This window comes from Lepidochelys kempii, chromosome 1 (assembly GCF_965140265.1).
Source record: "Lepidochelys kempii isolate rLepKem1 chromosome 1, rLepKem1.hap2, whole genome shotgun sequence".
In the NCBI taxonomy this organism is placed as follows: Eukaryota; Metazoa; Chordata; order Testudines; family Cheloniidae; genus Lepidochelys; species Lepidochelys kempii.
In genome coordinates this window covers 283,664,470-283,678,431 of record NC_133256.1, presented here as the reverse complement: position 1 = coordinate 283,678,431, position 13,962 = coordinate 283,664,470, and the positions used below count along the sequence as shown (strand labels likewise).

The following is a 13,962-nucleotide window of genomic DNA, read 5'->3' as shown; positions in this document are numbered from 1 at the left end:
ACTTCTCAGTATCCTGTGACAGTATCCTTCAGTTCTGCCTGCAATGAATCTTAGTTTCTTCAGCTGTAACCCAGTCTCCCTCTGGCCTGTTTCTCTTAGCTCCTCTATCTTGTCTTCCTCTGGTCTTCCAGGCACCTCTCCCAGTTCTCCTGCTGTCACTGAATTTGGTGAAGCACAATGTACTGAAGCTGCAACCAAGACACAAAGCATAACTTTCCTGTATACAGTGCAGGGTTTCCTGTCCAAAGTATGGTCTGATAAATATATTCAGACTAGCAGAAAATTTTATTCAGAACAATAGGATTCATCTGGTCACATGCAGTTTACAGCTTTGGGAAGTTTTGCTAGATGTCTTATTTTAGAGTATTTCTGTTTCATTTCCAAGCATACATTTCACATATTAGATAATACAAATATAGCTATGCGAGTATGGTGAATTGTTAAGCCTCTGTTGACTTGGCACAGTAGTATCGTAAGTAAATTGATACAGAGAATGCCTAAGAATCATACATTGAGAGAGCTATTAAGGTACAGAAATATCAGAAATTGACCAGGAACCTCAGCCAATGGGAGCTGCGGGGGATGGCATCTGTGGGCAACGGAAGCACGCGGAGCCCCCTGGCCACTCCTGTGCCTAGTGGCTGCGGGGACATGCCAGCTGCTTCTGGGAGCCCCCTGAGGTAAGTGCCACCCAGAGCCTGCACCCTGAACCCTCTCCCGTATCCTAATCCCCTGCACCTGCTCCAGCCCTGAACCCCCTCCCACACCCAAACTCCCTCCCGGAGCCCACACTCCAACTCCCTGCCCCAGCCCTGAGCTCCCTCCCACACTCTGAACCCCTAGGTCCCAGCCCAGAGCCCCTCCCGCACGCTGAACCCTGCATTTCTGGCCCCAACCCAGGGCCTGCACCCCCAGCCCAGAACCTGTACCCCTTCCTGCACCCCAACCCCCTGCCCCAGCCGGGAGCTCCCTCCCACACTCCAACCCCCTTGGCCCCAGCCCAGAGCCCTCTCCTGCACCCCAAACCCGTCATCCCCGGCCCCATCCCAGAACCCGCACCCCAGCCGGAGCCCTCACCCTCTCCTGCACCCAACCCCCTGCCCCTGCCCCAGCTCAGTGAAAGTGAGTGAGGGTGGGGGAGAGCAAGTGACGGAGGGAGGAGGGATGGAGTGAGTGGGGGCCGGGCCTCAGAGAAGGGGAGGGCAGGGGCAGGGCCTCGGGGAAGGGGAGAGGGAGGGGCAAGGGTGTTCTGTTTTGTGAGATTCGAAAGTTGGCAATCCTACCTCATGCTTTTGTACAACGGGGATCTTATAGTCCCAAGTAAGGATTTAATCATTGAGCCTTGTATTATTAAATTGCAGATGGCATTTCTTGGCAATTCAGAGTTAAACTTACATTCTGTATGTCACAGAAGGATATTTAGTGTTCATTTTAAAGACAAAATCAATGAACAATTACTTGCTTAAAACATGTTTTAATAATATAATCTGTTTAAATTCCATAAATATCTCAACAAGAATCAACAGGAGAGCACAGTTTTATTAATGTATCTGTTTTTTACTATTGCACTAGTTTATCTTTAGTTCCATTAAAGAACTCCTATCAAGACATCAAACAAAGGTTAATTTAGGCAATAGAGTGATCAAAGTAGGACTTTAAAAATATCCCTTGAGAGAGATTCAGTAGTAAGTGAATTTGTTTCAAGATGGTGCCGTCTATTTTTCATTGTCAACTAGAAGAGCCAAGAAAAGAGATGACGGTGAAATATTTCCACAGCCCACACAAACCCATTGACCTCAGGAGTCCAGTGTAAATGACTGGCTATAATGCTACTTTCTCCCCAGCTGCAATATTATGATATGGCAGAAATGGAGTTCTTTAGAAATGGTATGAGTAATGGGCATGAATCTTGCCACCTCCCCCACCTCAGTCCTGCTCACCATCTCAACAGTACTGATAGAAATTGATAATATTTTATCGCAAAACTAACATAAAGGATGCAACTCTGGACATAGAGTATTTCCAGATGCAAATGTTCACATGTTCTTTATTGGTATAGTACATCTGGGTTTTATATCCTAAATCTATGGACTTATTTTACCTCATTGTTATTGTTCTTAAATAATATGGATTTCTGGTGTTTTCTGTGCAAGCTTTGTTCCTTGGATTTGTTGTGGAAAGATAGAATTTAGCAGGGGCATGGACGTGATCATTTTCTTTATAGCAGTATTCATACTGGAAGTGTTCCGTAATCAGTTACATGTTGTTCTGAGCTATAGAATCCTCATGCTCTATTAACTATGGCGTTAGGAAAATGGCTGTTGGCAATTTTCCATCATGTCAGTGCTTTTAGTATTTACTAAAAATAGTAGTTAGCATTTTAGTAAATTGCATTTTCTGAAGGCTACAGAATTCCCTTTTTCACGTATTTGGGAATAAGAGTATATTTCTTTTTTTGATATGTGTCTTATGTATCATAGCAGATGCTCATCATGTACTGGTACTGTAACTTGGAATTGCAAAAGCCTAAGTTCAGTTCAGTCTCTGCCTCAGTGTTCATTCTCTCTGTGTGTCTTTGATCTAATATACGCTGAAGAAGAATGTTTAGAATATAAGTAGTAGAATTCAAAGGAGAGAAACTTTTATATAAACCATTATAATACCTTTCTTCACTAGAAATTTTGTGGAAGGTACTTTTTCATACTCACTATTACACAGCAATTCATAATATATATGCAGATATTGTTTAAAATAAAAGACTGTTCATATTCCAATCAATACAACCAAGATGATACATAATTCAGCTTTAATGGGACATTGAATTCATTTTTCAATTCAACATTGAATGATTTGATGCTCTTTGAAATGTAAAGCTGTGATCTATGGACCGGGGTTATAAAAATCTAAAGTCATTTAATAATATGCATGTCAAATACTAAATCAATGGGTTGCTGTTTTATTTTCTTAAATTATATACTGGCTTTCACTAAGTATCAGACTCAGTAGTCTGAAATGGTATCATGGTTTCTCTTTCCAATTACTACTTATATTTTACTTATTTTTCTTCTGATAGATTTTTTTTCTCCCTCCATTATTTTTTTCCTCTTGGGAACTTTAACATTCACATGGCATTTAGCATCTGCTGTTTATATCAAAAGCTCCCTGAAAATCTCTGCCATTGTTTATGCCAGTTAATGTTAGGTAATACTTTGTAGTGCAATAAGAAGCAATAAAAAAATCAACTCTAAACTGCTGTGTGTCAATGATTTTTCCTCAGGGTCTGGTCTGCAACAAGCTATTTGATTTTGACTGAACTAATGGCATATAGACTTAGACCCTTATGCTAGCTCCATAGACTTATGTCCATATATCCTTTCAGTGCATATCTTATGTATAGAAAGATGTTGTCTAGGGTAGGTACTCAAATAATATGGTGATGGGTGGCAAAATAAGAAAATGGATAGATAGAAATGTTACTCAAAGAGCCACCAAATAATATGATTACCCTCTGGTGTGAGTTTGAATGTGTACAGTATTTCAAGTAAAGACATCAGAAGTCCCTTAAAATAGCAGCCTAAATTTTCAAAAGTTACTAATAATTTTGGGTACCTCAGTTATTAGGTGCCCAATTTGAGACAGCTTAAAGGGCCCAGGCTTTCAGAAGGCAGGGATTCAGTAGTTTTGGAAAATCAGGCCTGTTTGAAGGGCGTCTCAAGTTGGACACCCAAACTCACTAGTCAATTCTGACAATGCAGGCCAGTTTGTCCTATTCTTTTAAAATCATTTTAAAAACAAATTAGAAGTGCTTTTCTGCTGCAGCATTGAAGCAGATGGATTGATTTTAAATCAAGGCGATTTAAATCACCAAGTGAAAAGCCTCGATTTAAATAATCAATTTTAATCAACTTTTCCATTTTACTTGTTACTTTCTAAAGAAAGATGCATTCTCATTAAATCCCATTAAAACATGTTGATTTATAACTAAATAGAACCTTTACACTAGATTTGGTACATCTTCTCACTACTTAAGAGAGTACAACACTATAACTATATACATTTATTTAAGCAACCATATAGCTTAATATTTTCAGATTCTTATTAATTAATTGTACATTTTGAATATGTTAGAAAATGGTGAATGATATATTGCTTCTTTACTAGACAATTAACTTTTTCCTCATGATTTGTGTCAAGCTGCATTAAGATGGTAACTGGAATTAAATTAAACATATAACAGCATATAAAATTTATTTTTCTTAAATAAGCTCTTAATATAGTATATGACCTATTTTGCCATATTTATAAAACTTGTCCTCAAAAGTTAGATTCCCCTCCCCCATGATTCTTTCTTTATATAGAAAAGCAGCCTTTAACTCACAGTTTTTGAAAATGGCTAATAGATTCAGCATATTTATTTTTTATTTAAATATTTGGAGAGATTATAATAAGTTTAGGTTTTAATGTATTTTTATTAATTTTGATTTTATTTTAAACAAGTTTATTTTTAAAAAGAAAAATAGTTTATAATTTACATAATAAAACATTTTAAATAAAAGGAATGTGATTTTTATTTTTTTAATTGATTTTTATCCATCATGTGTTAAAGTCAATTGGAGTCCTTCCATTGACTTTAGAGGGCTTTCAATTAGGCTCTGGTTTAGAAGAAAGGGTGACTGATTTTATATATGTTAGACAAACATCTTGTGACAGGATCCCACCAAGGTGGAGCCTGGGACTGTGGGACCTCTGTGCCCCCTGAACTCTCTCCAGCCTGGGCTGTCTCTCACAATGCCTTGCTAGTGACAAGCAGCGAGCCCCTGCAGGCACTGTGATCACTCAGCACAACAGCATATGGAGCCCCACCACACCCAGCTATACTGCATGAATGCTCCTAGAGCCACTTAGGAATCACACAGAGAAAGGCACCAGAGCCAAATCCCCCCAGCTCCCAGCACTGTATCTCAGGAATTTATACCGTCTTGCACTGCTCAAGATGGGCAGTGCAGAATTATTAATTGGTTCACCACTTCATCTCTGGAAAGTGGACATACATTAGCCTTTGAAAACCTGAGCAGATTACCAAACACTTCAGGCAAACCCACTGGTAAAGATAAACAGTTAAACAACTTTATTGACTAGAAAAGATAGATTTTAAATAATAGGCAAAAAGTCAGTTAGTTACCAACAGAAATAAAATATAAGCATGCAGTCTAACCTCTCAACTCTATTAGACTGGGTAACAACTAGACTAAGCAGTTTTTCTCACCCCACTGGATATTGCAGTTCATAGTACATAGATTTCACCCTTGAAATCTGGGGCAGTCCCCTCAGTTTGAGTCTTCAGAGTGTCCTTGTTGCTTGCAGTGTAGGTGGGTGAAGGAGAAAGGCCCAGCATGGGCCTCCTGTGTTCGGTTTTATACCCTCAGTCCATGGGCTTGTAAAACACAAGTCCAGATATGTCTGGGTGCATTGCTGAGTCTCCAGGCAAGGTTGAGCAATCCTCCTGATGTGGCCTCATGCATGTGAGTCATTGAATTGTAGCTCCCTTGCTGGACAATGGCTGTTGATGGGTTTTTTCACACCCCGCCTGGGCATTGGTTGCTTTCCTTGCTGTTGCCGCTGGGGAGCTAATATCTGGCTGGTTCCCCAATTTACAGCATATTTTAGTGACAACCATACAACACGATTCTCATAACTTCACATGCATTAATGATATGCATATATTGATAGTGAAATGACTTTCAGCAGATCATAACCTTTCCTCTGATACCTTACAAGGCATGCTTTATATGTAATACCACAGTTATATACAGATGAGGAATATGGGTGTGTGGGGGGTGCTCCCCCAAGGTACAGAATGTCACACACCTGTCAAGGATGGTCTAGATAATACTTAGTCCTTCCTTGAGTGCAGGGGACTGGACTAGAAGACCTCTCAAGGTCCCTCCCAGTCCTATGATTCTATAAAATAAAAAGTGAAATTACCTGCTCATAGATTTTTGTTAGAAGTAAACAAACTGAAAAAATAGAGAGAAATTAATTTTTACTAACTTCTTAAGTATTACTTTTAACTTACAGTGGACACAACATTTTCAGCCAGAACTGTGACTTTTTCTAGTTGATGGTGTCCCTTAAAGTGTATGTGGCTCATTAAAAGGTATTCTGCTATAGAGAAGCATCCTCCACCAATTAGCAGTACAAGGGAATGGTTCAGATTAATGAGAACTGGGTAGCAGAATGTCTCAACAGAATAAATCCTTGCTATAAACAATATTTTTTGACAACAACCTTTATATACAACATTACAAGAAGCTTTGAAAACAGAGTATTACCAGAAGAATGCAGATTAACTCAAAACAGTTTTGGAGAGTGGGATTTTTCTAGCAAAAGTTATGAATTTCCAGGAAAACATGTGGATAATAAATACATGTGCTATGTACCTGGTGTTGTGGAAAAAAGACCAATTTATGACTAAGACATGGGATACACTGGTGAAGAATGATATCAGTGCTGTTACAAAAGTCAGTGAGATCTAGGGTGATTTGCTCATATATGCTGGTCACAGAAGTTAAAGCTGTGTGAGAGCAGTTTTACCTTTCACACCCAACTGTTCCAAGATTTCCGAAAAGGTTGCAGAAAGAGTATGAATAACTGGTTTTCGGGTTAAGGTTTTACTTCCTGTTTGACATGCACAAGTAGCTGTGTCCCAGAGCTGCCAAACTGACACCAGAGGCTTGAAGTAAATTTGCATCCCAGAGAAAGATAGCATTGCATCTTGGATAAATATAGATTTTGTTTTCTCTTACTCTTGTTTCACCCTTCCCAGACTGGTAGGCCCACCAGTCAGTGTTTGTCTGTCTCAGGACACCAGCTGTCTTTTATCCCTTCAAAGGTCCTTTGTATGAAAGTTCCCACCTGAAGCTTTCCTGAGGTTTTGAGCAGGCCTCCTGAACCTAGTCAAACTGGTTTATGTGTTTCTCCAGATGGGATAGAGGTCATCGTCAGAAGTGGATTTCTGGTATTGTCCATCAGAGCTCCAGGCAGTTGGACTCTGTCTACAGCCCTTGTTTTGAGTTCCTACAGGATTTAACCCTTAGCTACTTTCCAGTCAGCAATACAATAACCACCAAACCCACAGAGAGAGATATATAACAATAATAAAAATGTATACAAGTATCTCTGACAACTTTCTCATTGGATAAGGAATGTCTCGATGCAGGGAAAGGAGAAGCCAATGGGTTAGTGGAAGAATGCAGGAGACTGACAGAAGAATGGGAGAAAAGGCCCAGATGCAGGGCATTCCTGTTGAGGGGCAGGAATCTTGCTTTCCAGTTAAGCACACCTAGAGTCTGATCCTGCTCCCACTGACTTCAGTTGTGCAGGAACGAGGACCTCATGCTTTCTCAGTTGTGGGTGTCAAGGGATCTGGCATAAATAAATGAGAAAAATGAAAAAGCACCATTATTTGTCCAGATTAAATTGAAATCAGAGGAGTGTGAGTGTAAGTATCATAGGTAAGGATAAGAATGCAACTTTTAGGGTAGAGGATCTTTAAGACCAGCTTAAATGGTTCAATGTTAAATTGACAGTTTCTATTTTGTATCATGACTATAATCACTAATAAGATCAGGCAATTATATACTAATGTTGAACTCACATAATTATGAAGACAATTAAATATTTGGAAATAAGATTCTGTGATGTTACATGCAATTTTTATTGTTAGAATGCTTTCCATCAGACTCTCAGAGAGCTGAATGTCAATCAAACACATCCAAATGCTTTCCTTGCGATTGAATAATTGTATTTTTACCATTCGACAGCGCAGTACATTATAGTGTCAAGATCTTGCACCTTTTCTCCTTTATTTCATTTCTGGTGACTTTATTTTGACTGTATAGTTTTTATTCTAAGTCATGAATTTAGTCTTTGTGAAGGTTAAGAGGTGGAAGCCCTCTATTATGTCAGTAGAGCATAGGATTCTCTGCACTGCTGTATCAGGAAATCTCAAGTAGCAGTTTTATGTTGTATGAGGATATTATTCTTTGTCAGTAATAACAAGCACTTCTATTTTACAGCGATTTCCACATAATCAAACATTCACAAGTGCTTTACAAATAATTTAATTAAATAGGTAGTAGAATAACAGGATGCACCATACACAGTAGCTATTCTATATCCAGCAGCTCACATTTTCTGGTTAGTACAGAACAGTCTAAGCAGTACAACGTGTGAAAGGTATTTCTATCAAAACATGGGCATCATCGCCTTTTTTTGCTATTGTGTTAAGTCAAGATAGAACTGTGTCTCACCCTGTTCCTTAAAAAAATACAGAAGGAATCTTAATGGATGGCAGCTTCAGCAACACAATATACCGTCCCTAATTTCCTATTGGTGTAATAAGAAGTAAAACCAGATTCTTTTGTTGGGACTTGAACCTGAAACACTGTGGCTCCTGAACCAAAAGTTTAATTTACTGAATTCCCAGTTATGGATATGGATTTCTTATGTCACAAGATCAAGCATATACTGGAAGTTTTATTCAAAGACAATGTCAATCTGAGTAGCAATAACAAAATCTACAGAATCAAGATCTCCCATTGCAAAATATCACTTATCCATTGGCTCTCAGATTTTTTGACAGAATAGTCTAGTTATATAACAGAAATATTCAGGGCCTGATTCAGAGCTCATCAAAAGCAATGGGACTTCAGTGTGCATTGGATCCAATCCCTCTCAGTTAGGAAAAATGTGAATATTTCCAAGCACTGAGGTGTACCCTATGATATGTTAAGTGTTTTAATACCATAGAATCATAGAATCATAGAATATCAGGGTTGGAAGGGACCCCAGAAGGTCATCTAGTCCAACCCCCTGCTCAAAGCAGGACCAATTCCCAGTTAAATCATCCCAGCCAGGGCTTTGTCAAGCCTGACCGTAAAAACCTCTAAAGAAGGAGATTCTACCACCTCCCCAGGTAACGCATTCCAGTGTTTCACCACCCTCTTAGTGAAAAAGTTTTTCCTAATATCCAATCTAAACCTCCCCCACTGCAACTTGAGACCATTACTCCTCGTTCTGTCATCTGCTACCATTGAGAACAGTCTAGAGCCATCCTCTTTGGAACCCCCTTTCAGGTAGTTGAAAGCAGCTATCAAATCCCCCCTCATTCTTCTCTTCTGCAGGCTAAACAATCCCAGCTCCCTCAGCCTCTCCTCATAACTCATGTGTTCCAGTCCCCTAATCATTTTTGTTGCCCTTCGCTGGACTCTCTCCAATTTATCCACATCCTTCTTGTAGTGTGGGGCCCAAAACTGGACACAGTACTCCAGATGAGGCCTCACCAATGTCGAATAGAGGGGAACGATCACGTCCCTCGATCTGCTCGCTATGCCCCTACTTATACATCCCAAAATGCCATTGGCCTTCTTGGCAACAAGGGCACACTGCTGACTCATATCCAGCTTCTCGTCCACTGTCACCCCTAGGTCCTTTTCCGCAGAACTGCTGCCTAGCCATTCGGTCCCTAGTCTGTAGCTGTGCATTGGGTTCTTCCGTCCTAAGTGCAGGACCCTGCACTTATCCTTATTGAACCTCATCACATTTCTTTTGGCCCAATCCTCCAATTTGTCTAGGTCTCTCTGTATCCTATCCCTCCCCTCCAGCGTATCTACCACTCCTCCCAGTTTAGTATCATCCGCAAATTTGCTGAGAGTGCAATCCACACCATCCTCCAGATCATTTATGAAGATATTGAACAAAACTGGCCCCAGGACCGACCCTTGGGGCACTCCACTTGATACCGGCTGCCAACTAGATATGGAGCCATTGATCACTACCCGTTGAGCCCGACAATCTAGCCAGCTTTCTACCCACCTTGTAGTGCATTCATCCAGCCCATACTTCCTTAACTTGCTGACAAGAATACTGTGGGAGACCGTGTCAAAAGCTTTGCTAAAGTCAAGAAACAATACATCCACTGCTTTCCCTTCATCCACAGAACCAGTAATCTCATCATAAAAGGCGATTAGATTAGTCAGGCATGACCTTCCCTTGGTGAATCCATGCTGGCTGTTCCTGATCACTTTCCTCTCATGCAAGTGCTTCAGGATTGATTCTTTGAGGACCTGCTCCATGATTTTTCCAGGGACTGAAGTGAGGCTGACTGGCCTGTAGTTCCCAGGATCCTCCTTCTTCCCTTTTTTAAAGATTGGCACTACATTAGCCTTTTTCCAGTCATCCGGGACTTCCCCGGTTCGCCACGAGTTTTCAAAGATAATGGCCAATGGCTCTGCAATCACAGCCGCCAATTCCTTCAGCACTCTCGGATGCAACTCGTCCGGCCCCATGGACTTGTGGGCTTTGAAAGACTGTCTATGGGCTTTGAAAGACTCCTGAAATTACCCATATTAGGGTGGAGGGGAGGACACAGAGGCAACCAAGAGCATTAACATAGCAATATTTTCTGGAAACCAGCATGGCCCCCAAGCACTCTACTGTTCTGTTATCACTTTATCAGTCCCATAAAGCACTCACGCACATGCTTAACTTTTAATGTGCGAGTAGTTTGAGGCTTCATAAATGCTTTGCTGTCCTGTCATCAACAATCTACCTGCTGCTAGCAAAGCAGTTAGTTCTCCAATAGACTGGGGGGTCTGGAAGTCAATGTTAGTTTTGCTGTGGACTTCAGTGAGGCCTGGATCTCACCACTCTCACTGAGATCTCACCCATGAACTTTTGGTTTCTCTGTTTTGGCTCAATTGTTTGTACCTGTATTTCACATGTCAATTATAACTAACTGCAGTGATTCCAAACAATCTGTATACTTCAAAATGTTTAAAATAATGTTATTTTGAAGTTACTATAGTAGCGAGGTCTAGGACTATTGAGTCACACTTTTTTGTTTGTTTAATTGTGTCATTACAATAGCTACTTCTCCGTACCGGTGAAGTTTCTGTGTGACCTGGTGCCTGGGATAGACACTGAGAATGCCACACTCGGGGCAGACTGGGCAGACCATCCCCAAAACTGGTGGTTTACTCTATAATTAAAGTCACCAAACCCGTAACAAAAGAGCTTCTGCAGGGACACACTGGTTAACCAGAAGCCAAACACAGTCCTCTTTAGGCATTCCAGTCCTTGACTCCCATCCAGATGACCCAATCTAATACAGTAAAATGACCTAATATAGAACCCATTTCACCAGGTTCTTACTGATCCCAAAGGATCAGTATGTATTTCAGATTTTACCCAAATATCACACTGTCAGCCAATCCTTAGTAAACTAAGTAAAGATTTATTAATAAAAGAAAAGAGAGTTATAAATGATTAATAGGTCATATACATATAAATGGTTGTGAAGTCCTTGTATCAGGTTTGGTGCTGTGATGGAATAGACTGCTGGTTTGCAAAAGTCTCTCTGCTAACTTCCAAAAAATTGGAAGGTCCTCAGTTCATAGTTCAAGATGCTCCTTTTAGCTGTAAATCCATAGTCCAGAGAATTAGAGCAAGAAAGAGGCAAAATAGAGATGTCTCAGGTGTCTTCTATATCCTCTATCATGTGCCTGGAAATATACTGTCCCAAAGAAATCCCACAGCCCAGTTGCCTGGGAAGTTACTGGCCCAACAAGGTTTGCTGAATTGCAGGGAGTGGCCACTGGCTCCCTGCTGTTTGAGACATCTTCAGGAAGAGGTATCTGGATAGGATGAGTTGCTTCAATGTCCCATTATGAGAATGGAGTGTCCTTGATGTGCCATCAACACAGCTGTCTAGCCCTAATGTAAATTCTATCTGGGGTGTATCAGCCAGGAACAAACATGTTTTAGATACAAGTACATCACCAATATTCATAACTTCAAATACAAAGATGACATATGCATATAAACAAGATAATCATACTTAGCAAATTGTAATTTTTCCATTGATACCTTACATGACATACTTTGTGCAAGATTTGTTGCAATTATAGAACAGTGGTAATATCAATGCTATAAATGGTCATCTTTAATCATACAGCATCACATCCTGACTCTGCAATTGGGATACTTCTAGTTATTTTGAATATTGAAGTAGCTACTGGAGTCTTCTCCTGCTCCTGCTGTGGTCAGTGACTATTTTGACTTCAATGGAGGCAAGCCTGGGCTTTACTTGACGATCACCTGTGGAGCTACTTGAGACTGGCATATGTGAAAGTTCTAAATTCATACAGTGTTTCTTCGATTTCTGCAGTGAGACTCCCACTGGTGGCCCATTTTCTTGGCCTATTGTACCACATATTCCTGTATCCTTCCTAAACCTGAAATAAGCAACCTTGGGAAATGTATATCTTAGAATTGATAGAATTGTTGTTAGCCATATGGTACTTTTATTCATCTGGGTAGAGAAGCCAAATAAGTCATCCTCCAGTAAACCCAGGTTTACTCCCATCCATAAGGCAAGTTACATACTTTTCACCTTTTTACAGTAAAATTTCTGTCTAGTTTGAGTGGACCTTGCATTCTCCTCTGCCCACTTGTTGAGCCCAGATACTATTGGGAGAAGTCCCCTGCCCTCTTTCTGCTGTGTGCTTAAAGGCTGACCCCATTCTCATCTTTATGTTTTGTCAGCCTTTGTGTCATTATGGAATTGCTCCAGTGGTTTCAGGAGTCCTAGAAAGAGAAAAAGGGAAAGATACATTTGAGAATTGTCAGAATTCTTTCTTCCCCCAGAGCATGTCTGCCAGTAATACTACACACAGAATAGGGCTTCAGTGTACAGTACCTGCTATTTTAAGAATTTAATTTGAATGGTCACCTGTCATCTTGAAGGTAGTCATTGTGAAGTATTACTTCAGAACTTCCGTGGATGTTATCCATTGCCTTTACTGACAAGCATCTTTGATATACAAGATGTCCCCGACTAAGTCAGTGTCAACAAGGAATAAAATTCATGTTGTGTTTGGTGGCGGTCTGTGTTATTGTTTTGTGTAATGGACCTGGGGCATGAATGGCATTAAATAAATTAATATAAATAAATAAGCAATAGAGTGGATATTTTAAAAGGTAAATAATATATACAAAATCTACTCCCATTAAAAATCCAGTATTTGACTGTGTTACAAGATGGAAATCATAAGATATGAGAGAACAAATAATGAAGTAAGAACCAAAGAAACTATTCTTATTAAAATGATTTTTATAGATAACATTGTAAGGGGAGAACTCAAATGAACAGCTTACTTTTTACATAGATGTTATTAAGAAAAACTTAATGGTTTATAGCTTTTACTTACAATAACTTTAGAGCATAATAGCTTCCTCAAGCATGTTAAAACACATTTTGTTCTGTTTCTAGATCTATTAGCTGTGCCTAAGCATCCATATGCTGCTATGGAGAACTGGGGACTAAGTGTTTTTGTGGAGCAAAGAATACTGCTGGATCCAAGCATTTCTTCTATATCCTACTTACTGGATGTCACCATGGTTATTGTACATGAACTATGCCACCAGGTATGAAACATGCAATCAGTTATGAGAACTTGGTACAAGCCTGTGAGATCAAATGTATTCTGTTTCAAACTGATATTCTTACACAAATAATTGCACATATTTGTTATAGCTGTATTAAAAATAACTTGGAGAGCTCTAAGATAAGTCACAAAAATGCAGAAATCCAGAAAAATCAGATACAATGCAAAAGAGCAAATGAGTGGGAATGAATAAATTTTCTAATGTTGAGTTTAGGTTGTGAATGCTGCCACCCACTAGCCTTTCTGCATTCTGTGTTCAATCAATATTGTCTCAAACTTGTCCCTTTCCTCTGATTATTATGATGGTGCTATGTGTATATATATGGTAAGTACATTGATAGCCATATAAAATGATTTATTACAGCACTGTAGCAGATTTAGGTTGAGTTGATGTTCATGTCAAAATTTGCTTTGGCTGAAATCAATTTGATCGTCACCTTCTCCCAACACACAC

At 39.8% G+C, this 13,962-nt stretch overlaps 1 protein-coding gene across 2 annotated transcripts in view; it reads left to right on the top strand.

The window, feature by feature from the left end:
- TRHDE (thyrotropin releasing hormone degrading enzyme) overlaps positions 1-13,962 on the top strand; it is a 338,154-nt gene that overhangs the window by 150,455 nt on the left and 173,737 nt on the right. For both annotated transcript variants that reach the window (XM_073327757.1, XM_073327756.1), the window contains exon 4: positions 13,334-13,488. In XM_073327757.1, coding sequence (XP_073183858.1) covers positions 13,334-13,488 — 155 coding nt within the window. The remainder of the gene's footprint in view (positions 1-13,333; positions 13,489-13,962) is intronic.